This window comes from Garra rufa, chromosome 6 (assembly GCF_049309525.1).
Source record: "Garra rufa chromosome 6, GarRuf1.0, whole genome shotgun sequence".
NCBI lineage: Eukaryota > Metazoa > Chordata > Actinopteri > Cypriniformes > Cyprinidae > Garra > Garra rufa.
In genome coordinates this window covers 29,058,992-29,085,858 of record NC_133366.1, presented here as the reverse complement: position 1 = coordinate 29,085,858, position 26,867 = coordinate 29,058,992, and the positions used below count along the sequence as shown (strand labels likewise).

The following is a 26,867-nucleotide window of genomic DNA, read 5'->3' as shown; positions in this document are numbered from 1 at the left end:
TTGAGGTTTTCATTAGTTGTAATGTTATAATCATCAAAATTAAAAGAAATAAACACTTGAAATATATCAGTCTGTGTGGAATGAATGTATACATTATACAAGTTTCACTTTAATGGAATTAGTGAAATAAATTAACTTTCTGAAGATATTCTAATTATATGACCAGCACCTGTACATAGAAAGAGAGAGAGAGAGAAAGAGAGATGTTGTTGGAGGGGTGGGCATGTTAACATTTTTCGATATAGATTATTATGAGGGAATTGGGAAAAAAATGTCCATAGATACAACATTTACAATAACCGCAACATTCCATAAAATATTGTCCATTTTAATATTATGGTGATTTTATAATAAAATGCAGGCTGGGCATCTTCTTCCGAAAGGTGTTTTCTCAGGATTGCTTTTAACTATGATTTTAGGTGTTGTAGGATTACTATAGGGATTAAATGCATTTGGAGAATCCAGAAGTTCATCAGAGTGTGACCACTTTTCACTGATAAACTTTAAAGATTTACCTTTACCTTGCATATTAATGTGTTTTTGGGGCAAGATGTAATAAAAAAAGAAATTTAATAATGGGAGTAATAATTGACAAGATTTTCATAATAATATATAATATTTCATAGAAACTTTGAAATATAATTTCTTTCCTTATTCATTTGTTGTGTCTCCCAAAATGCATAATAAATATGCTTTTAGTCCCGGTGTCCTCATATGAGGACATGTATGAAATCAACATCCTGTTTTGTAACAGAAAGTCATATTTTGATTTGAAACCCCATAACATTTTCCTGAGATGTTGATTTATGACACACAGTTTAAAAATTAGTCAGATTTAAATGATAATTACAAAATATTATCATATTTCCATAAGAGTGTCACTAAATTAATATTAGGAGAGGGAGTGGTCATGGTGAAACATCCAAACATTTAGTATTTTTGAAAGCCCTGAATGTGCATGTGGCATGTACAGTCTGAGAGAAATTCAGTAAAATATAATGTCATCAAATGAGGATGCAGGGTCTCAGGAGGTTAAAATATAGTTAGTTAAGTGTGGCGATTTCCTTATTTTATTTATTTGTACTTGTACACCAAAATTGATGTTTATTTTAGTACATAATGTGTTTAACTAATGAATAAAAAAATACTGAATGTAGCATAAATATCTACCATTTTTAAACAAGGGTTAGTCCTTATTGTTACATATTGAATATAGGCTATTAAATTGTATCTTACATAAAGTAAACAATTACATAAAACTTTGCATAAATGTTAGGTGACCATATTCTAGCAAGTAACAAGTAGCAAGTGGCATTTATTAATGTCAGTTTTTGAGCGCGTTTTTCACGTGCCATATAATCAAAATGATCATATTATCTTATATTATCGTTTTTATGTGAAATGATCTCCTATTTTCTACATACCTGCCCCTTTTAGGTTACACAACTGTTTTGTCATTATATAAGTGAGCTATATACACACCAATGAGGCCTCAATCCTGACGTCACGTGCTTCTTACGTGAACGAGAGCGAGGCAGACAATATCACATTTTCCCGTGTTAGTGCGGACCGAATGGTAACGTCGCAGCTGTGTCCATTTTGTTAAAACAACTGATGAATATTTTCAGTTTCTACTGTCTTGTATAAGACATGGACATTCTGTAGAATGATCAGAACGAAAGGGACCCGGAGAAACGCCGTTTTAAAGGGTATTCAAGCGAAAGAGTTCGGGAGGATTACGCAAAATGCTGCTGCCGGAGACATTGAGCCTTACATAAAACTAATGGGTCATCTAAACGTCGGTCATGAATATGCTTCATTCCGTAGAGATCAGGAAACTAATCATCAGCACTGAAGTCGATGTGTAAAAAAAATCAGCTTTCAACTTTTTCTTTCATCGGTTGTTCACTTGTCAGTCTAGTGTTTGGAGAAACGTAAGTTATGTGATTCAAAACAAACGCGAACGAACTCTTCTGCTTTATTTTGAAGACATTTTAAACGTTTGTCTTTTTTTTTTTTTTTTTTTACATTACAGCTTTAAATGTGAATATTGCTATGTGTGTTATGTATTTTTTGTCAGAGGTTAGACAGGTTTTTTTTTTTTTTGCCTTTACAGGGAAATGAACCGTCAGTCATTTCGATGTTTTGGTGGGCCTAGCAGTGGTGAATGGGAAATGAATAGTGTATATAAACATTTAGCCTTTGATCTCCGTGTTATTGACTTTTGCCAATATTCCGATCGTGTTGCGTTAAATGTGGTATTTTTGTTAAGTAAATAAAATAGGACTATGTTTGGTTGTTTGTAACCTGGATTCCACCAAAGCTTTAAACCAGAGCCCTATACGTTGCACTTTTGACCGCTTTCCTAAAAATCCTTAGTGTTTTATACGGTGTAGCAGACAATGGATGCTGGGATTCAAAACCACACCGAACATTATGTGCACGACCTCTCCAACCCGACCGCACCGGGATTGTGTGCGGAAATGCTCGGGGTCGCTGACGAGGCTTGCCGTGCTGGAGACTTCGATCTGGCCGCGGAGATCTATACCTCTCAGCTCGCCGAGCTCGAGTACACTGACCGTGGCCTCTGTCTGCGGAAAGCTGACGCTCTAGCCCGTGGGGGACGCATAGCCGATGCGCTGGACTCGTATTGCATTGCTGCAAACCTCCAGGCACTGAGACCTGATGAACTGCAAATCTTAGTTGAAGTTATAGCCCATACGATCCGTACTAAAGAGCAGAGTGACAGTAAGACAGTAAGCGTGGGCTCTACCTTAGAAAGCAGATGTTTTGAGAGTGACGAGTTAGACGAAAACCAGAACTTAGATTTGTTTTCATGCCGCCTTTGCAAGTGCTTATTGACGGAACCGACGTCTTTGGTTTGTGGACACACTTTCTGCAAACGCTGTCTGGAAGATGATCTGACAAAAGAGTGCAGAAGCTGCCGTTTAAAAAACAAACCACCCAGACAATTTACTGTGGACGGACTCAGGGCGAATGTTATTGTCAGTGGCTTGATTGAAAAATGGTTCAATTCGGAAAGCAAAGCAAGACGATGCTGGTTGGAAGGGGAAGCTCTTTGGAAAAAACAGGACTTATCCAACGCAATTCTGAAGTTCAACACGGCGATTGAACTAGGTAAGAGACGGTTACACTCATGACCTTTTACCTAATTTATTGCAACGGCTATTTTATAAAGAACTGACCTACTTTCCGAGACTGATGAAACAGCCACAGGGGGCGACATTTTGCGTTTCATTCTCAGTGATGACACAGTTTTGTAAGAACGTGACCAAAATAATTTATATAAATGGTTTGAATTTGGGGATTATTGGGCTCTCAGGTTGATGTTGATGAAGATGTGTATAGCAATGTTTAGTTGATCACAGCAATTAGCAATAAACATAATTTTGTCTTTGGGTTTAACCCAACCCACAGCCTTCTGAATGGTGTCTGTCTACACAATTAGTTACAAAATGATTAATACTGAGTTAATGCAGAACTTTAGTATAAACTTTGTCAATTAATTTGTTTAATTTTGTTTTGGTGGCTGTTAGATTCTTGTTTTAGGTCATATCTGGGCTTTTCAAAAGTAGGTCAATGCATTGGACCTGCTCATGATTTGAAGTGTGCGAAATATATACTGTGTCTAATTTCAAAGGCTATTGCATTCTAATGAATAATAGTCAGTTTTGTAATGGTTATTTTTCTGAAGCCAGATATCCTCTGATGTATGTGACAGATACGACATACAAATGCACAGACAGCCACAATGAACCTACTGAATAGCAAAGACGCTTTTTTTTAAAGGATGCATTCTTTATCCAAACAGAGTACGTTTACATGGACAACAATATTCCGATTTTAACGCGATTAAAGGTGCGTTCCATTCGACCGTAAGTGGACTGCGAAGTGGACTTCACAGGGTATTCCGCCATCTTAAGTGAGATTCCAAACCGAAGGGAGCGAACATGTTCAGTTCGAAGGGCACTGCGAACGGCATAGGGAATAAGGGAACATCGGTACATCACTTCACAGGAAGTGGACGGGGAAAATTACCCAACTGTCATTGCGCACCGCATCACCAATTAGAACTAACGATGGAGCAGAGCCGTTGAAGTTTTTTAAAGGCTCTGCAATGGAGCAGTTGCAATAAATGTTGTTGTTATTATACAAATTAGAGTGTTTATGAATGGTTATGGCGATTCATGTTACATTTGCATATTTTATAGTATGAATGAAAGTAAAACTGGCAAGGTGAGGCTCTGTCATGTTTTATATAGCGTTATCACAAGATAGGCTGCGTGTTGGAAAGAAAGTGCGCGAGATAAGACCACTACAATCTGTTAACGGTCTCAACATATACATTTTGACTATTTATTAGATACATAAGTTTATATGTGTTTTATATGTAATTAAATTTGAAAGTAAAATAAATTACAATATTTATGTTATATCCTAAAATGTGTGACCCTGCCGTTGAATTGCTTTGATGACGTTCCAGGGCATTCCAAATGAGCGATTATTGTCAGCGAAGTCCACTTCAACGGATATACCGTGCTAAGGGAGTAGGGAGCAGTGAATACTGCGTAGGGACCCTGTCGATTGGAATGCACCTTAAGACAATACTCTGATTAAGAAGAAACCATGTAAACTGATGTTTTTGATTAATTTAATCTGACTAAAGTCATAATCGGAGTAAACACAAATCGAATTAAGACAGGTGGAGTATTCCTATTTTAGTCGCATTATGGAAGACATGTACACACCTTATGCTGCGTTCCAGGCAACCCGTAACCTGTGTTTTTCCAACCCTCTACCAGTGAAAGTGCACTGGAACGGCAGTCAAACCCGTGACTTCCCACTCGATCGATGTACTCCCAGTTACGAGTTCTGACGTAACATAGCCCGCGAAACAACAATGTCAGCCCTAATGGGTGCGGTGTTTATGCAAGTAGTACACGGTGGAAAAATAGAGCTTAGGGCAATATAACGTTGCAATCAAATTAATAATAATATAAAAATAATAATAATTCATAAATGTGCCCAGGTAGTTTGGCTTGACTTGCCTGGAACGCTACAAAGTCGTGACTCGTGGTTTGAAGTGGTGATTTACCAGTAAAAAAACCTGCCTGGAACCCAACATTAATCACACTATTCCCCTTGTGTAGGACTTTTCGCCACATTTTGTGACAGGGTACACACTAATGCTGCGTTCCAGGCAGGTTTTTGAGCTTGTAAATCACATCTTCAAACCACGACTCAGGACTTTGTAGCGTTCCAGGCAAGTCACGCCAAGCATTTATTAGTTTTATATTATTAATAATTTGATTGCAACGTTATATTGTCCTAAACTCTATTTTTTCACCGTGTGCCACTTGCATAAACACCGCACCCCTAGAGGCTTTTTTGTTGTTTCTCAGGCTATGTCACGTCAGAACTCGGAACTGGGAGTACGTCGATCTAGTACTAGTTCACGAGTGGGAATCAGGCCCGGCTCCAGATATGAGCTGAAGGGTGGGCCGGGGGTACTACAAGTGGTAATATATAACTAGTTACATTATTTTATTAGAGAGATAAAAGCACATTTTAGTTCAAAAAGCACATTGGTGTCTCAAAATAGCAAAAATTAGTACACTATAGATGTTCTTAAAATTATCTTAAGAAGTACTAAATCATTATTAAGTATAAAATTAGTGTGTAAAAACAGAGTAAGTATTGTTTAAGTGCATTATGGAGGTGTCATTGTCATTTTGCATTTTTATTAGAAATAAAAATAATTTACTGCAGTTGGGAAAATGTAAGCTACAATTCTAAACTGAAAGCAAATGACAACAGGGTTACCAGGTCTATATGACATAACTAGCCCAATTGCCAGTCAAAAACAACCCAAAATAGCGCACTGACCATATACCAAATATCAAAACTTATATACGTCATTTCCATATGTAAAATACACATTTTACAGTCGTGCACATTGATCATAAACACAGCTCAAAGGCTTCCTACCAGTAGCATCCACAAAACCTAACATCCAGCACCGTTTTATCATAGGTAGAACGCAAATTATTTAAATACAGGCATTTTATTGAAATGTAATTTCTACAGTATTTCAAAACTTTAAACCACTGAGGGAAATCAACCCATGGCAACAGTTTAAAAGTAGACCAGTTCTGTGGGGAAAAAACGCGGACTTGGCAACCCTGCATCCAACACGAGCTGCAGGAGTTAATGTCATTGCACAGATGAGTACGAAATTTTTGCATGTTAAAAAATAAATACAGGTTATGTTAATCGAGTTTCAACACTGCCTCCGAAACTTTCGTCCGTCATAAAAAAACGGATCAGGTTCGATTTTCTGCATTTTCACATCCATAATAAGCATTTTGATAAAGGATGGCGAATATGAGAAAACTGAAAAAACGCATACGAAAATCGACAATGCAGTGTGCAATCATCTTTAGATTTGACTGATCATGGGTCGAAAGTAAAGAGAGATGACTTAAAAAAAGACCATGCTGGAGGATTTGCTGCTCAATCTTGTGCTCACTGACAAATATATTTTATAAGACGTGCTGCTCCCTTTACACAGAGTGCGCGTTATCGCAAAATCGAAAGTAAAAGTAAACAGCGCGAGCACTCATTTAAAAGCGATTTCTATACCCTACATATTGAAAGGGCGAAAATTATATGCAATATTAGTAGAGATGCTCCGATCAGCATTTTTGGGGCTGATCACCGATTACCGATCACCAAGATCATGATTAGAGATGCTCCGATCAGCATTTTTGGGGCCGATCACCGATTACCGATCACCAAGATCATGATCTGCCGATTGCCGATCACTGCCGATCACAGAATGGCAGGGGAATGGGAATCTTTGATCTATAATCTAGCAGAGTTTGCACCATTTGTAGAAATGAAACTAACTCTAAATTAACTATATTGAAGAAAAAAAACCTCTAGAAATAGGCTACAGTCAAGATCTTAAAGAACCACCAAGTTAGGGTTAAGTTGCTGATGCCTTCCCTGCTGAAAAAAACATGCTGGTCCTTTGCTGGTTTATGCTGGTCATGTTGCTGGTCAAGGACCAGCATTAACCAGCCAAAGAACCAGCATGAACCAGCAAAGGACCAGCATAAACCAGCTAAAACCAGCATCCCAGCACCAAAACATACCTAAGCAGCATATGCTGTTTTTTTCACCAGGGTTTGACGATAGCAAGACGATTATTAATATTATCCGCCAAAAGGCGCCTAACTTTAGCGATGCAGTGCAGAGAGTCGGTTCTAGGATGCTTCAGAAACTTGTCGTGATATAAACACACGCCACGTCGCCTTAACGCGCCGCATGGGGAAGAGATTTATTTATATTAAAGTGCACCTCGCACTAGACTAGGCTATGTCCTTTGATATTGTAAATGTTCTTTGCTTGTTATTTGTAGCTGCTTTTTAAGATGGTGTAAGGATATTATCCAGCATTGCAGTCATTAGGATAAAGGTAGTAAAATGTAGTTTAGGCTGAATTAAATATGATATATCAGAATCTGTCTGCATATAGGAAACATAAACTTTACCTCAGTAACATCTATATGCGTTCATTAGAATTACGATGCGATAAAATGGCGCTAAACATACACACGTGAATTACACGCGCACCGTTTCTCCTCATTCTATATGGACTGAACTACAACATGAACTGATGACAACAATCAGACATACAGCGGTAACATTATTGCAATATGACGGGTATAGAAAGATACATTAATTTACATTCAAGCACGCACATTCACCACTCAGAATGAAACCGAAAGTATACTTCTCCGGCAAAACTACAGTCAGCGCTCTGTACACGCACAACTTAGTCACATGCCCAAGAACAAGACTACCCTTACAAAACTAATAAAGAATTTAGTACTCATGTTGCATGTTGCCACTGGTAAGCTCCGCTCTGCTGTTGTTTACCTAGGCGCCGTGCATGCACGTGTGAAAAAGTTGCGCGAGTAATTTCGGTCAGGTGATCGGCTTTTTTGATCGGCGCTTTTGGGGTTCGCCGATCAAGCTGTTTTTACCCAATATCGGCCGATCATGATCGGTTGCCGATCGATCGGAGCATCACTAATCATGATCTGCCGATTGCCGATCACAGAATGGCAGGGGAATGGGAATCTTTGATCTATAATCTAGCAGAGTTTGCACCATTTGTAGAAATGAAACTAACTCTAAATTAACTATATTAAAAAAAAAACTGTAGAAATAGGCTACAGTCAAGATCTTGAAGAACCACCAAGTTAGGGTTGTAGACGATAGTACCGTGTATCGACGATAGTTAGAGATATCGCCAGTTGCTGATGGCTTTGACGATAGCAAGACTCAAAAGGAGTCTTTTCTGCTCAAAAAGGCACCTAACTTTAGCGATGCAGTGCAGAGAGTCGTTTCTAGGATGCTTCAGAAACTTGCCGTGGCATAAACACACGCATAGAGTGGCCTTAACGCGCCGCATGGGTAAGAGATTTATTCATCATACAGTGTAAATAGGTAAACTATCAACTAGACTAGGCTTCACTAGTTAGTGAAGTTCTTTGTAATGTAAATGTTCTTTGCTTGTTATTTGTAGCTGCTTATTAAGATGATGTAAGGATTATATTATCCAGCATTGCACGGTCATTAGGATAAAGGTAGTAAAATGTGGTTTAGGCTGAATTAAATACGATATATCAGAATCCGTCTGTATATAGGAAACATAAACATTCACCTCAGTAACATCTATATACGTTCATTAGAATTACGATGCGATAAAATGGCGCTAAACATATGCACGTGAATTACACGGGCACGTTTCTATTCTATATGAACTGAACTACAACATGAACTGATGACAACAATCAGACATAAAACGGTAGCATTATTGCAATATGACCGGTAAAGAAAGATACATTCATTTACATTCAGGCACGCACATTTACCACTCCCTGACGATTGCAGAGAATGAAACCAAAAGTAAACTTACTGTAAACTTCTCCGCCAAAACTACAGTCAGCGCTCTGTACAAGCACAACTTAGTCACATGCCCAATAACAAGACTACCCTTACAAAACGAATAAGGAATTTAGTACTCATGTTGCCACTGGTAAGCTCCGCTCTGCTGTTGTTTACCTGTGCGCCGTGCATGCACGTGTGAAAAAGTCTCGCGAGTTATTTACGTCAAGTGATCGGCTTTTTTGATCGGCGCTTTTGGGGTTTGCCGATCAAGCTATTTTTAGCCAATATCGGCCGATATGATCGGTGGCCGATCAATCGGAGCATCACTAAATATTAGAAAGTTTGCGGGTGCGGTCGGTAAGAGAAAAAAATATGGAGCTCCACTGAATATCGCACCAATTTTGTGTTGGCTATGTAGTGTGGGCCCGGCTGGGCCAGGCCTACCCTGGCCCCCCGTGGAGCCAGGCCTTGTGGGAATTCACGGGTTTGACTGCCTTTCCAGTGCACTTTCACGGGTAGAAGTTTGGAAAACAACAGGGGAAATGGGTTGCCTGGAACGCGGCATAACGCTCTCAGTTGGTCGCACGTGCTTAGGCTTTGGTTTCATTTTTATTTATTTATTTTTTTGCTACAACATGGGATTAATCAATGCTCATTGCTGATAAATAGTTTGTCTGTTATCATAATTTATAGTTTTATGGAAACGTAGTTAACATTCAACCCGTTCTTTTTCATTAGTATTATTTGTGATTTTAATTTTGTGAACGGGATTTCCACTATTGGAATGTCTTAGGATGCTTTTCACTTTTACTTTCGAATTCATGATCTTGGTTTTGCTTACATATATAGGCTACACCTATCAATTTTAAAATTAAAACAAATTCTTAAAAGATGGATTTGTTATTTTTAATTAAACAGCATAACAACAATAAAATAAAACTAGCTTATATCATTTATTAACAAAAACTAATAAGACGAGGCATGGACTCCATCACATGCTGTTATATGCCGACTAAACAATTTATTACAGGGCACGCAAACACTGAGCAATCAAATTAATTAATAAAAAATAAATAAAAGAAAGCCTCCAAAGCGTAATGTGAGGTAAACGGCAAAGATAACAGGGTTTTCAAAATGAAAAAAAAAAAAAAGTAAAACTAAACTGGCTTTCAACTTGTGTGTTTTCGTGTGTTGGTTTTTTTTTTTTTTTTTTTCTTAAAAACTGACTGGCTCTGAAACGCTCGCTGTATGGAGCAGACGCTTTGGAGCAGTACAGCATGCACTCGCTCAAATGCGACCACGGCAAATTTTAACTCACACATTCTAAAAAATTTGTTGCATATGTCCAGAGCCACTTCAAGCTTTTGTAAAATTAAAACCGAAACATCCAAAAGTCTATAACGAACATGAACTGATAGCGTCGTGTAATGATGTGTGTCATTAATCGATCTATGTACTATAACATGTAAAACGGGAACATGAAAGGAATATTCTAAAAGCAACTCATGTAAACAGCTTAATCATATTATTGTCTTATTCAGAATAAGGTCATTAATTAGATTACTGGTGTCCATGTAAACATAGTCAGTGATGAGACTTTCCATATAAATGCATACAAAATGTCAAATGGAAATGATCTTCTAGTTTAGGGGTGCTCATTCCTGTTCCTTGGAAATCTACCTTCCTGCAAAATTGATCTCCAACCCTGATCAAACACAACTGAAGCAGCTAGTAAAGATTTGAAGGAGTACATGACGATAATCAACTGGTGATTTTGATCAGGGCTTGAACTGAGCTCTATAGGAAGATTGATCTCCAGGGATAGGATTGATTAATCCTGACCTAATAAATTTTCAAATTAAATCTTTAGCATGTTATTTCCTACCCTACACTGTAAAAAAAAATTGCTGTAAATTTTACAGTAAAATACTGGCAGCAGGGTTGCCAGCCGGTTACTGTAATATTTACAGCAGCATTGCTGTAATTTTAATTTATTTTAATTTCCTGATTACAACAAATAACTATTTTTTTACATTGTTGAGTTTTTTTTTTTTTTTTACAGTATACTACTTTAATTTGTGTATTCTGTATTTGCAGTATTTATTTTCCAGATTGCTGAATATTAATGACTAGCAATTTAAACAATTTATTAACTGCATAAGCTTTAAACAATATTTAACTGCATAAAGTGTTGTATAGTATGAAACTCAGTGCACCTATTATTTAATAAAAACAAAAATAATAATAATTTGACACATCTTAATCTTGAAAAAACTATGAAAATATTTACTTGAAACATATATTACCCTGCAAAACTTTAAGTCTGACCAATATTTAGCCAAAGTTTAACCAACATCAAGTTAACCAACATGGTCATAATTAAATGGTTCTAAATACCACAAAGACAGTGATGAATTTTCACAATTTCATGAACAGTCCAACAAGGCCAAACAACAAGCCCTCAAGTGAGTCCAACAAAACTTCTGATCAAAAAAGGAGAACAGTTCAGCTCCAGATGCCTCCCTATCCCAGGATGCAAAGAGTGGCTAAAAATATAGAAAAGAACAAAAAGGACAATACATTAGATATTTTACAAAACAATGATACAGTCAGACACAGACAGAGGGATGACACATACAGTCAAAGGCAGAGAGAGTGATGATTGTTAGTTAGATCAGTATGATTTTTAATGTTCTTTAAAAGAAGTTGTGTATGTTCAAGACTGCATTTATTTAAACAAAACAGTAAACTTGTGAAAGATTATTACAATTTTAATGTTCAGCATCTTTACACCAGTGTTACATGATCTTTCAGAGATCATTCTCATTTATTATCAATATGCTGATTTATTGTCAATGTTATTGTCAATGTTAGCTGTCAGTGTATGTTTTGGAGCCTGTGATACTTTTTCAGGATTCTTAGACGAATAAGTTTAAAAGAACAGCAGTTATTTAAAATATAACTTTTATCTAAACATATAAGTCTTTACAATCCCTTTTCCATGAAAGGATCCTGAAAAAAGTATCACAGGTTATTAAAAATATTAAGCAGCACAACTGCTTCTAACATTGATAATAATTTAGCATATACAATAATTTCATGGATCATGTGACACTGGAGTAATTAGAAGACTAGAGTATTGATGCTGAAATTTCAGAAATAAATTACATTTTAAAGTATATTAAAATAAATAAAACATTATTTTAAATTGTAATAATATTTCACATTATATTCTTTTTCTGTATTTTTGATCTATTAAATGCAGCCTTGATGAGAAGAAGATACTTATTTCAAAACATAAAACCTACTGATCACAAACTTTTGAACGCTAGTGTAGATAAAAGATAAAAGAACATAAAAGGAAAAAGATCTTGGTGTAGGTGTACTTACATGTCAGTAATTCCACTGAAAATCCTTTGCATTGCAAAGACTGGTAACTTGTGCTCACTTTAACTGGTTTCTTCTGTGCCCTGTTGTTTTTAGATGGGTCTTTGCCTTTCAACTTCTTTGTTTCTCTTTCAGGATAAATATCTACAAAACAGTCAGGAAGCAGACAATATGTAATTCACATTAGTTTTAGCTTTTGTACATCTGAACTAGGGCTGCAACAACTAATCGATAAAATCGATTATTATCGATAATGAAATTTGTCGACAACGATTCTCATTATCGATGAATCGGGTCCGCCCACAGTGCACGTACAACTTCAGAGGATCACGTCAAATAACAGCACTGAATGACGCATTTCTATAGACAAAATGCATCTAAAAATAGTGGAGGAAACAGACTGAGATGCTGCAGGAGAGTTACGTGATCCAAGCTGCTCAAAACATGAGAATTCCTTATTTAAAACTAATAGAGTGATGGCTGTGTGAGGCGCTTTGAGATCCGTTTGCGTCCTCAGCATGAAAACTTTCAGTTTGCGGTCATATCCTTATCTGTAAATGTCACAAATTCACTCGAGATTTTCCATTTAAAAATCCATTCTGGCAGTCTGTAAGTTTAAATCTTTACTGAATGAGCGTGTCAGACAGCCGGAACACGGAACACAGAAAGGGAGACAATTGATACTCAACTCAGCGCAAAAACATTCATTGTGCTGAAACATCTGTCATTGAATGTTAAATTTAGATTTAAATACAACATGTAGTTCGCATATTTATGGAGGGTATGAACAGTAGGGCTGTGACAGTGGCAGATTTTAACCACCGCCGGTGGTGCGGTGTTTTATATATAAATAAATGAGGCTTAAACATTAGGGCTGTCGCGATAACCGCAATATCGCAATACCGCGCTATTGACGTGCATAACCGCAGAGGAATGCAACAACCGCAGCAACCGCGATATTTGCCTGTTTTCTTTTTTCCTAAGGATTTGTCCTTCTCACTTAATGCCTGTGTGCTGAATATTAAATTAATAATAAGTTAGTAATGATAACATAATGTGTCTATTATGAGGCTCAGTAGATATGCACTTAACAAGCCTAAACAGACAGCGAATGAGAGAGAGATCGACTGAGCTTGTGCGATTACCTGCGTCTGTCTTTCAGATCGAGTCAGGTATGTATGTGAAACTAGCTTGTCATGTCCAAGGAAAGTGAAATCTCTGTCTTAACATCGATGCTCTGCTGGTCAGCTGAGCCTTTAAAAGTGTCGATTAAAGTTAAAATGATTTCAACTTCGTGTTTCATTACGTCTCTCTTTGAATAAATAAGCGTTTTTGAACGTGTAGTTGAATGAACGGTTTAAAGACTTACTCAAAGATAATAGTCTCTTGCCTCCATCTTGTGGCGTAAAAATGAAACTGCACTGACTGACAGCTCGCCTAGAACACGCAGGTGAAATACTGACAGAAAGTCTCTTGTCCAGTCAGACTCGAGGGTGCGCGCTAACTGATGTATGTACGAAGATTTCAGATGCAAACCTCTAAATATACTGTCTGACATTTTTCTTCAAAATTTGCATTTCTTTCTGGCTAGGTTTCTATGTAAGTACTGTTTACTTCACTTCATGTATCAACGCGATTTGGTTTCGGTTTATTGATTTCTGAATATGACCTTACATTGTAACAGCCTACACACAATTATATATATATATATATATATATATATATATATATGGCGGTAATACCGCATACCGCGCTACTGAGCCACTCAAAATTACCGCAAGGGAAATTCCTTAACCGCGACAGCCCTATTAAACATTATTCACGAACGTGCGTGTTTTGCAATTTCTGTCGGTGAACAAGCAGTCTACAAAACACTAAAATAAATCAACGAAATAATACATTTAAATAAGAAAGTAACCTAAATAAGTGTTAAATAGGCTATTAAACAAACATTCGTTGCAAAAATTCCTACAACCTCTACAACTCATCAGAATTACTGGCCAAGTTCTCTTTCTCTTCCCCATTGCACAGCTGCTGTTTTTAATAGCAAAGTAATTACATTTATTTTCATTTCTTTAGTTTATAAAGTTAATTTAGAAATATATTTGGAACATGTTTTATTTGTGAAATTCAAGTTTTTGTTTTTTAAAGTAACGACAAAGCGGCCGGCGGCAGATAGATCAGTTTAGCGTTCTCAAATCATCACGATTTAAATTAAAATCCTTAGATATATTAAAAAAAAAAAAAAAAAATTAAGCATATCACAATATTAGTTTAATCGTTTGACCTAGATAAATGTGTAGGCTACTAATAGGCGCATATCCAATAGTTTGTGCAGAGAGTGAAAGCTTTGCAGGACATGGAGGTGCAAGTGCTATGTGAAACTTCATTTTTGCTCATAAATGTAAGAGTAATAAATTTACTTTAAATTACTACTTCACTACTATAAAACGAAATAATTCAAATCGAAAACAAAACTCTTTTATTAGCTATAGGCCTAATCCATAAAGATGCACTCAGAAAATACTAGTTTATTAATATATAATATGAATATCTCCTTACTTTTCCCCTCCACATTCATGGTAGGCCTAATTACTTTAGCTGGGGCTTTGAGCCAGCTTCAGCTTACTGCGTGCATTTGAACGCGGAACTCTTGCGCTCGCTGCTGTTGGCTGGACACTTAACACCGCCACGGCAGAATAAATAGCAGAAACACTGTATTTTATGCTTGTTAGTGTGTTTTTCTTCAGATATTTGTCCTTTCTCTTTATTACAACAGGTGAATTGTTGTAAATTGTTAAGCACTGTGTTTTCATAGCATTCAGAATGTGGAATAGTGTGATTTTAAAAAATAAATAAATAATTGGAATTTTTAAGCCAACGAATCGATTAATCGAAAAATTAATAGGCGAACTAATCGATTATCAAAATAATCGTTAGTTGCAGCCCTAATCTGAACTATTCTCCCTAAAAAAAACGTCTCTTTTCTTGAGTTGAGAAACATATTCTATCATATCCACATGTAAAATGCAGGTGCTCAGATTGTTAGAATGCAACTATTACCTTTGAATGAACTCCATAGCTCTGTCTGTTTCCTCCTGGTATCGTTAGTCCAGAGTAACGTTAATATGCTGCGAACAGGCCAGACAGGACAATGGGCTGGATTAACTCCTTCTTTAAATAAGTTATCAAAAAGCATTAACGTTACATTCAAACAATAAGCGAATTAGCAAGTTATCATATTTAACAGCACAGTTCAGAGTTTACGTGACACACATCCTCCATGAGCGGCTGACCGCGAGTTGCGAGCCCTAAATACGCGTTTTATTTCGGAGCCCGTGTTAACAGATGCCTGCCTGTGCAAATTTGTTTTACATAAAATAATCACGAAAAAGTGTGCTGATCAGCACGACGTCGTCGTGAATCATAACTTTTGTCAATGAAGCTTGTAATTCTTAATGTAGGAACCCAGAGATGTTGCGCCTATAGCCGATATAAGGCCGGGGAATGTGTAAAATCCTCCCGCGACGGCGGTGCCGAATCCCCGCACAAGTCTCTCTCGCGCTCCGCGGACGGAATTTGTTATTCTGCAGTTACCGCGAATGTTTATGACACCTTAATATACCACTACAGTTATGAAATGTGAAAAATAAAACAGAAATAAGTCACTTAGCTGTGAATGGTTCTTCTTGCTGCTCCCGAATGTTGACCGTTGAAGATAATCCCGCCTCTTTAGGTTTGAAATTTTACAGCAATAAGCTGTATGTTTGCATCAAACCACCTCATCACCCCAGAATGCATTGCGGTTTACAGCAGTATGCTGTATTATAAGAAATACAACCTGCTGCTGTAAAAGGTTAGGTTACATGATGGTGTAAAATAAGTAAAAACATGGCAAGGCGGTTCAGTTCAGTATACTAACAGATTGATTTTTGATTTGACCCTGCTCCTGAAGAGCTACATACTTGCAGATTTCAGCTTCAACCCTAATCAAACACACCTGAACCAGCTAAGTTAGGTGTTCGTAGTGTTGAAGCAGGCTTGGTGCTAAAGTCTGTAAGATATTAGCTCTGCGGAACAGGGTTATAGATCTCTGAGATAGACAGTACCAAAATATTTGCACTTGATGAGGATGTGTTGATTCCACAGATCATGCTTGACCTAATTTTGCCTGTCTAGACTTTGGATTCTAAGCTATATGTGTAAGGGGTGGTTGAACAGAGGAGAAATATCCAGTAGCAGGTCACTCACGGAGACAGCATTAAAAAGCAGGAAGCTGAGCTTGTGTCTCATAGTGAGCATCGCTGCTATATTTGAGAGTGTTGGCAGAAATATTTTCTGGTCTCTCACATGGTTGTATGTAGGCGTTTTGTGGGCTGCATGTTTTATCTCGCAATATGCTGCTCAGGCAGTTTGATAGTAAACACATACGTTGCCTGCTTGTCCAGTGCTGGCACACTGTCTGACAGTCTATGACTTCAGAAATGTAGTTGACTCATCAAATCCTGTTAATGCTGAGAAACATTTCTCTCAATTATTTTCTCACAGAGTCAGGATCTTTAAGGGTAAACTTTAAAAACCTTTTATAATTTTTTTTGTTGTTTATATGTAGTTTATTTATATTTTCCATATTTCCTTGTTTATTTCTTGCTATGTATATGGCTGTGGTAGAGGGCATCATGCTATATTATTAACAAACAAACATCTTGCCTATAATGAAATATCATCATAGTTCTGTCTCTGACTCCGTTTGCGTCTAAAGGTGTGAAGTGTTGCCTCAGTATCACGTAAGTATGAGCATAAGCATGGACATTTTAATATGGCTTATGAAGTAAAAGTAGGTTAATTTGTGAGTTAGATAGCCACAGTGCTGTAACCCTTGGGTGCTGCTCTTATTTTATGATCTGGTTTGTATGTTGCTTTGACAGTTACTGGTACTCATTAAAATAGCAGTTATATTTCGTCCATCTTACAGAACTTTGTGAGTTACAGGTGCTACGAATTTATTACGTTTACTTAAAACACATTAGACTATTTATATTCAGTTACATTTTATTTTACAGTGTTCTGGTTGCAGTGTAATTGTAAATAAATTACTCAGTATTTAAATGTACGTGTACTTATGCCGCGTTCCAGCAACCCGTTACCCGTGTTTTTCCAACCTTCTACCTGTGAAAGTGCACTGGAGCGGCAGTCAAAGCCGTGACTTCCCACCCGTGAACTCGTACTAGATCGATGTACTCCCAGTTCCGAGTTTTGGCGTCACATAGCCTGCGAAACAACAATGTCAGCCCCATACGGGTGCTGTGTTTATGCAAGTGCATGGTGGAAAAATAGACTTTAGGACAATATAATGTTGCAATCAAATTAATAATAATATAATAATAATAATAAATGCGCTCAGGCAGTTTGGCATGACTTGCCTGAAATGCTACAAAGTCGTGAGTCCTGGTTTGAAGTCGTGATTTACAGGCTCAAAAACCTGCCTGGAATGCAGCATTAATATAGGGTTAGGGTTTGATCTAGTGTTATTGTATGTAATTATGCATAACAAGGACACTGTAAAGTAGGGCTGCATGATTAATCACACGATGTTGTGAGGCGCGTTTAGTCAATGAAGCCGGTACTTTGATTAGTAGTAAATCTCCATCACGTGCGTTCAGCACGTGCGTTCAGTGTTCGCCAATTAATACACAGAGGCGTAAATCACTGACAAGCTACGCCAAATCGCGCTCAAAATCGAATTGCCGCTCCAGCTGAACGCACGTGATGGAGATTTATTACTAATCAAAGTACCGTCTTCATTGACTAAATGCGCCTCACAACATTGTGCGATTAATCGTGCAGCCCTACTGTAAAGTGTTTATATTGAACAAGTGATTTCATATTAAACTCTGATGCTGATTTGAGAAGGCTGAAAGACTCCAGTAGGCACAGCAGCATGAATATATTCTGTGGCTACTTTATTCTGTGGTTTAATTTATACTGTTGATTTTGTCATTACTTATAGTTAGGTTTTATACGGTGATATTAAACTCTGATTGCCACTTATTAGTGTTTGTCTCAAGTGTTGAGGTCTGTATGCAACAATATAAAACTACTGTTGCCCATTTGCTTCCCCCCTAAAAAAGAGATTATCTTTGCTAACACTGCAGAATTCATTTTATAGAACTATATGTAAAATGATAATGATGACATTTACGCTGTGTAAATGTGCCCTCTGTGGTACAAAGATATAACGCCATGCATTTTGCAGGACAACATTGTTTTGGTTGTGCTTCAGCTGTGTTTTGAAGCCAAATGGTAATTTTTTTTCTCTCTCTTGATGTATCATCAAACATAAAATTATGTCACACACAGATATAATTGTCTTGAATTTCTTAGTCGCAGACTGTATATAGTTTAAGTCGGAAAAGTCATTTAGTTCCCACTTTGAGCTAAACTTAGTTCCCAGGACATCTACAAGATGGATTAAAATGCTGATAATGTCAAGAAAAGATGAGACAAACACATGGCAGTATGACTGAAATGTTAAGTTTTGTTTTGACCACTGAAAAAATTAGATTACTGAAAATAAAATGACAAATAGATGCAAGAACTGCAGCATTGAAAAGGGCTGGATAAGTGCAAAAGCTACCAACAATTGAAGAATAAGCACACATTTTATTGCTGCTAGGTGATCAGAGGTTTGACTACTAAGTGTTAGTTTGGTAGGTAGAGTCTAGATAGCTGGTTAAGTCAGAATAATTATTTAAAGGCTCTAAAAGTAACCTTTAGAGCGCTCTCATTGTAATGAATAAAGATAAACAAGTCATGCGTTAATTAGGGCCCGAGCCCAAAAGGGCGAAGGCCCTATTGTTCTTCTAAGGGTTCTTTTTTTTTTTTTTTTCAACCGTTGGGGCACTTTTGGGGGCCTTAACATACTCAAAAACTCTTGAAAATTTGCACACACGTTGGAATCTGCCGTCATCCAGACGCCACAGAGGCTGGGACCCGGGCGTGGTTCAGGGCCTCTACAGCGCCCCCTGGAACACAGTTTGAAAACTTGATGTACTGCGCACACATACTTGCATGTATTGATATGAAACTCGGTACACGTATAGAACTCATCGAGCTGAACAACTTTTGTACTCTATGTCATAGGCTCCACGCAACAGGAAGTGAGATATTTAGGGCTGTTTAAAAAGCGCATGCTCTGGAATTTAACGTACTCCTCCCAGGGTTTCCATACGATTGTCACCAAACTCGGTCAGCATGATCTCAAGACATTGGGGACGCTAAATTGCGAGGGGATTTTTGATATCTCGAACGGTTTGGCCGTGGCAAGGCGACAAAGTTATGGCGAGAAATGAGAAACAGGAAGTGTCTAATAACTGTTGCAGACATTGCCTGATTCTGATGAAACTTCACCAGTTTGTTCGTTGTATGATGCCGATTCCATAAATGTGACTATTATGAGTCAAAGTTATAGCGCCACCAACTGGCAGCAGGAAGCGTGTCATTTTCAAAATGCTTTGAAATCAGCCTCTTAATTTTACTTGATTTTCTTTAAACTTCATCAAAATAATGTCAAAACACGGCCGATAAGAATATGTAAAGGGGTTGATGATAAATCAAATGCTGTTGCCATGGCAACATGTCAAACTTTAAAATTAGATTCCTGTCTTTTCGAGGCAGATAACATGCTTAGAATTTCATGAAACTCAACACACACATCAATATTAATGATAGTTAGACACTGGCAAAAGGTCATAAATGGGCGTGGAGCAGGCACTCTATAGCGCCATCTTTTGACAAAAGTTGGGGGGTTAGTTTTTCCTACAGTCACCAAACTCTGTACATATATTGTTCTCATCAATCTGGACAACTTTCTAAATCAAACTCATTAGCTAAGACCAACAGGAAGCCGGCTATTTTGATTTGAATGTGGATTTTTGGAAAAATCAGGCTGTAAACAAATTCACACTCCTTCTAAGAACAACCAGCTGTTCACACCAAACTTTTTTAACATGAAGAGAAGATTCTGAAGATGTTAAATTGCGAGCGGATTTGGGATATCTTGAACGGTGTTGACGTGGTGATTTTTTAAAGATATAGTAAAAAAGATAACCGTATTTTTTTTATATCTTTAAAGTGCAGCATCCAAACTCTTTAAAACTTTTTTTCACACAGAGATCTAATCATTCTGAGCAGGTTCTGTAAATATAAATTTTATACAAGCTTCTATGAATTAAAGAAAATTAAAAAAATAAATCAGAAACCTGCTGTCACTCTGGGTGAATGTCTCTACTGTATGTGTGTGTGTTCAGTCAGGCACAGAGAAGCTCATTATTGCAGGGGGGAGGGGTGAGAGGCAGAGAGGGTGAAAGAGCTGTGAGCCATGCTACAGACCATCTTTGAGGAAGAAATGCATATATATGTAGAGTAATTACATAAATATGTCTGATCTTTTAGAGTCTGATATTTTGAGAAAATATAAAGGGTCACTAAGTCTTTCAATGTTTGTATTTTGCAGTTGTTGTTTTTTATTTATTTTTACTGAACTGTACCATGAACTTGTCCTATTCAGTCACATAGCAAAAGATTAAGAAAAATACAACTTTTAAGCATGGGTGATTTATCTTCATTGAGAGACAATATTTTCATAGTGTTATTTATTGAATATAAAATTATAATAATTAAAAATTTCAAGACACAAACTTTGCTGTTATCTGTTCAAAACATCTGAAAACCATCATTTTAAGATCAATGACATTTAAGCAGAAGTGGTGGACGTAAAGCAAGCAATAATAACATTTTGTTATCATCATGAATCATGTTCTTATCATCATCATCAGAATATAGGGAAAATGTAGCAAATTGGTTCATAGTTGGCATTATGTGAAGTCCTTGCATTGATTGCATTTAATTAAATCAACATTATATTTGGTCAGTCTGATCTAGAGGCCTTAGAGATGTTAAATTGTGAAGATCTTGAGTTTTCGTTAAAGGGCGTGTCCGTGGTGGCCTGACAAAGTTTGATGTTTCTGCATAGACATAGAAGTTGTTATAACTTAGCCATAAAATGTCTGATCTGCCATAAAATTCACAGGTCTGGTAAGAGTCCTGGCCTGAAGACACCTAAAGATCAATATTCAGATATTATCATAGCGCCACCTGTTGGCAGCAGGATATATCATATATTTCACTAACTCAAACATACCGAGGTCAATCTGCACCAAACTTCATATGTTTGATAATATTGCTGGCCTGAACACATCTACATGCCAATAATCAGTTACAGGCATAGCGCCACCATCTGGCAGCGGCAAGTTTGGCACATTTAAATGACTTATGACATATTTTTTCTATATTTACTGTATTAAAAGCATACTGCCCACCGTTTGCTGTTTTCCTGAAGCCACCAGTCGGCGGTGAGCCCAGGTGCGAGGGCCCGTTCATCGCTGCTCGCAGCTTTAATTATAATTGGAGTGAATAAATATTCCTACAGTTTCATCACCTCTCTTCTGTAGACACACTCATTTTATTTTTTAGTTCTGGGGTATAAAATTGCCAAAAAAAAAGTACCTCAGGACCTTGTAGTTCTTTTTATTGTAGTTACTGTTTATGCCTTGGAATGGTCTGTAATCCATTTTATATGTCATACAGTATATAATACATTAGACTATTAGTATGTTTTAACTACAGCTATCAACTTGCAGTCTCCTTAAAATTACCTGCATCCTTGAGCTACGGAAAGGCGCTATATAAATAAAACTTGTTATTTATTATTACCTAGTTAAATTCCTGTTCTATCCATTTCTTTTCCTTCTCTCCACAGAGCCCTGCATATGTCGGCTCCTGGCTCGGCGGGCAGAGCTGCTTATGGAAATGAAGAATTTCGGCCAAGCCATCAAGGATGGGGACACCATGTGCCAACTACGTCCCTTGTGGCAAAAGGTAGGAATCTGTGAGACGACACGCATACAAAAATCATGGCTTTAAAATCCCACAAGATTTTAAGACCCAACAAGTGCAAATATTACAGCAAGTGCAAATATTCAAAAGATTTTGAATAGAATGAATGTGTTCTTTCTCGAACTACTGAAACTAGGGACAAGTCATACGTTTCTTGTTCTTAGGAAGGACAGCTTCATTAAACACCTTAAAATAGCACTTTTAGGCCGTGTTCACACTTGGCGTCTTTTTTCACAAGAAAAAGTTGACTAGGGCGTTTTTTTTAGTAAAAAAAAAAAAGCTGGCAGCGTTCTGTTACAAAAAGCAGCCGAGTGCGTCTTTTGTTGCTATAACAACAGCTGCAACAGTAGCGTAGTGCTGTGTGGTGAAGAAATGTCGAGAAAGAGCCTCTTTGTGATGTATATTACGATAGAGTTGTTTACTCATATCATACAACTCCTTGTGCTCCGAAACTAGTACGATAAGTTTATCTACCGGCAACTTCTCCGGTTTTTCTTGTTGTTTTTGTTGTTATGGAAACGATAGGTCCCGCTACTCGCAAGTCATTGGTCAGCTGTCAAAAAAGCGCTTGACGTAGGGCGTTTTCTTAAAAAAAGTTCAACTTTTTTCAACTTAAAAAGACGCTCTGAGCTGCAAAAAAAGACGCCGGTGGTGGCGTTTAAAAAAAGCGCTAGGGCTTTTTTGAAAAGACGGTTTACTCCATAGGATTAGAATGTAAAACAGACGCTGGCAGTTTGAAAAAGGACGGCAAGTGTGAACACGGCCTTACCTGCTTTCTTCAGCAAAAGACTGAGGTTTTGGCGTTTTAGGTGGAGTTTCTAAGAAAGAAGCTACATCTGACATTAGCAAAAAAGACCATTGGTTGATTGAATTGGCAAAATTCAGGTCTCTACGCTTACTTTTCTTGCTAGGAGCACTTGTGCTGGGTATGGTACTTTTTTACTGTGTGTGTATGGATGACCGTCAGCCACCAAAGATCCATTTTTGATCCAAGAAAAACCCATTATGATGCTTATTACACCACGTTTTCTAGATGGGGTAAATGGTGTCATTGAGATTGTGATAAAATTAATTGATAATGATAATGGCCAACAAAATACCACATTTAATAATGTTTTTACTCTAAACTTTGTAACGTCAGTGGAGTGTTTGAAATAAAATCCTTCTGTGAGATGATGTGGCTACTTGCACAGAAAAAGGCATGCAACATATTTCATAGTATTCTATGTGATGTATGTTGATTAGTATTGCATTATAAATGTACTTTATTTTAATTATTAAAATATTTATTAAAATTACAATAAGAACTACTCAGATAAACCATATATTGTCATAGTCGTGTGTTTATTAGTCACGTTGAATCAATGAAAGCAGTTCAAATTTATGTTTATTCAGCTACTGCTATAGGTATTTTCTGGAACGACATGCAATATCTTTTTTTCTGGGGGGCATATTTGGAGTTTCAGCACTAGATTGCCCTCTGGCCTTAGGATGGAGCTGCCCTACTTCGCACATATGCCAGTCACCTATGTAGTTTGCTCTGCTTCACCCCCATGCTATGACAGACGTTTGCTTTTGCATCTGTTACTGATCAAAATCTGAATGATCTCTTTTGACTGTCTGAGATGAGCTCTGGCCCAGAGAACCCATGCCATCACTGCATAGAATTGATGTATAGCTACCATACGTACTAGTACTCCTGAGCCCATGTAGGTAATCCCTAATAAGAACATGGGCAGCCAGCTATCACTATAGCTGAACAAAAATATGGAAACATTTTAAATAAAGAAACATGAAGAGAATAAACACTTGACTGCAAAAATATGTAGTTTGTCATTGTTTTTCAAGCCATCTTGGTGTTTTCTTAATAATTAAGTATATGTGTAATCCATTGCTAATCGACACAGCCTTTTCTTTACAGTATAGAATACATTTTCTGAGAAGAAGTCACATCAGATCACAGAAGGAAGTAATTTCAAACATTCATGTGATGTTATGGAGTAAAAATGTTACAATGTTCTCTCGAATAACGCTTCTCATTGCAAGTGATTATAAGCGACTGTGTTTGACGTGTTACTTTTTTAAATGCATATTTTTTTATATGCATCGGGGAGGGGTTTCCTCATCTTAGCGCAGACTAGGGCTGTGCAATTATTCTAAATTTAGTTTTGATTTCGGCTTCAAGCGATTATGAAAATGCAATCGAGATAAAACGATTATTGCTCCTGATTCCGCCCTCTTTCTAGTGGTGCGCTTTCGCACCACCATAAAAGCCCAATTTCACATGCCAATCAGTAGAATCATGTAACGTGACTTGCATAAAATGGGGCGTGCTTGATTTATTAATGTTTAATGTCATGTTTTTAAAAGTACAAAAGAGAATTTGCGCTATTCTGTGTACATGTCCGTGTTCTGTTCCGTCTCTGAACAAGTAAAGTGAACATTTAGCTTAAGATGCGTACCTGAATTGCGTTTGATTATTCGTGTAAACCTTCTCCAGTTATGTCTCAAGTTAACGTAAACAGTTGAGAATGAAAATACGTGTATATTGGATCTGTGCAGCTGCGGCCACAAGTAATATTCCTTCTGCCGTCTCTGTCTTTTGTTGTTTGATTAATATTAAGCACAAAGACAAAATCACTCACTGCTCTTGACGGAGAGACTTTTTTTTTTTTTTTTTAAGAAACGTTTAATTTTTACAGTTTTATTTTACATTCAATTAATTGCATTAAATGAATAAAAAAAAACTGTTTAAATTAATCAATCATATAAAGTTCTGGACCCACTCATAATCATGATTATGATTTTTGCCATAATTGAGCAGCCCTAGCGCAGACTCACTGGCAACACACAAACAGACAGTTAGGAGAGAAATAAAAATGCATACATTATGCAACCGATTCACACACGCAACTTTCCACAAATGAATCATGCTCAGACCACCTCTGGAGGGGGGGTCTGAGATCACTTGTTTATGAACTGCTCAGAGCGTTTGCAGGGCTAAAACGAACTAGGTGTGAAAAAACCCACAGGCTCCATTGTGAAAAAGGCCCAGCAGAGGCTGTATTTCCATTTCCTGCTGAGGAAGTTCAATCTGCCACAGATGCTACTTCTGCAGTTCTACTCTGACGCAACAGACTGTCCCAGATTTTAAAAATTGCAGTTCCCTTAATGCACACTAAATCCACACTAACCGCTTTGGAGTGGTATTACTTCTGGAAGTAAATTGTGAGACTTTTTGAATGTTTCCGCCTCTGTTTGCCAGTGGGGATGGCGTTCTTGGGGTCATAGGCAGCATTCCTCCTCCTTTAAATGCGGCAAGTTGAGTTGATGCCAAAGACCTCGATTTTGGTATAATCTGACCACACTTTTACCCAGTTCTCCTCTGAATCATTCAGATGTTCATTGGTAAACTTCAGACGGGCCTGTACATGTGCTTTCTTGAGCAGGGGGACCTTGTGGGCGCTTTTCTGTCCTTCACGGTGTAGTGTGTTACCAAATGTTTTTTGGTGACTATGGTCCCAGCTGCCTTGAGATCATTGACAAGATCCTCCTGTGTAGTTCTGGGCTGATTCCTCACCGTTCTCATGATCATTGAAACTCCACGAGGTGAGATCTTGCATCGAGCCCCAGACCGAGGGAGATTGACAGTTATTTTGTGTTACTTCCATTTGTGAATAATCGCGCCAACTGTAGTCACCTTCTCACCCATTCCTGCCTTGTGTAGGTCTACAATTCCTGACATCCTTGGACAGCTCTTTGGTCTTGGCCATGGTGGAGAGTTTGGAATCTGATTGATTGATCGCTTCTGTGGACAGGTGTCTTTTATACAGGTAACGAGCTGAGATTAGGAGCGCTTTTGAAGGGAGTGCTCCTAATCTCAGTTTGTTACCTGTAAACCTGGGAGCCAGAAATCCTGCTGATAGGGGATCAAATACTTTTCCCTCTTTAAAATACACGTCCATTTATTACATTATTGAAATGCATTTTTCTGGATTTTGGTTGTCGTCGTTGTTGTCGTTTCGTGTCACTGTTAAAATAAACCTACTATTAAAATTATAGACTGGTAATTTCTTTGTCAGTGGGTAAATGTACAAAATCATCAGGGGATCAATTTTTTTTCCCCTCACTTTAGGTATGCCCAACTAAGCAACCCAGAGGCTTCAGTGGCAAGGAACCAAAACTCCATCAGTGACCGAAATGGGGAAAAATACCTTGGGAAAAACCAGGCTTAGTCGGTGGCCCAGTTCTTCTCTGTCTAGACAAAAATAGCAGTTTAATTTCAGACTGCAACGAAGTAAGAGTGCAGAGGACTGGTTCCTGTGGTCTTCTGCCGATGGCTGTCTAGATGATGAGTTCTTTGCTTAGGCTCTGTCTCTGGGGCTTATCTAGTTGTCATGGACTCTGCTGACATTTAGAGGTCGTTTCTAGATGCTGATCCACCATCTAGACTGGATACGTACTCAATCCGAGTGACTGCAGTGACCAATTGATATGGATATATTGGATCTGGGTGGCTACAGTGACCTGGGAATAAGAATG

The 26,867-nt window shown here is 37.6% G+C and overlaps 1 protein-coding gene across 2 annotated transcripts in view; it reads left to right on the top strand.

The window, feature by feature from the left end:
* Nucleotides 1-1,545: 1,545 nt before the first annotated feature.
* The window catches only part of lonrf2 (LON peptidase N-terminal domain and ring finger 2), a 33,819-nt gene continuing 8,497 nt past the window's right edge, over nt 1,546-26,867 (top strand). The window contains exons 1-3 of one of the 2 annotated variants that reach the window (XM_073841994.1): nt 1,546-1,934; nt 2,117-3,138; nt 22,189-22,307. In XM_073841994.1, coding sequence (XP_073698095.1) covers nt 2,403-3,138; nt 22,189-22,307 — 855 coding nt within the window. In that variant the 5' untranslated portion in view covers nt 1,546-1,934; nt 2,117-2,402. Of the gene's footprint in view, nt 3,139-22,188; nt 22,308-26,867 lie in introns of both variants that reach the window. The other variant, XM_073841993.1, reaches the window with a different exon arrangement.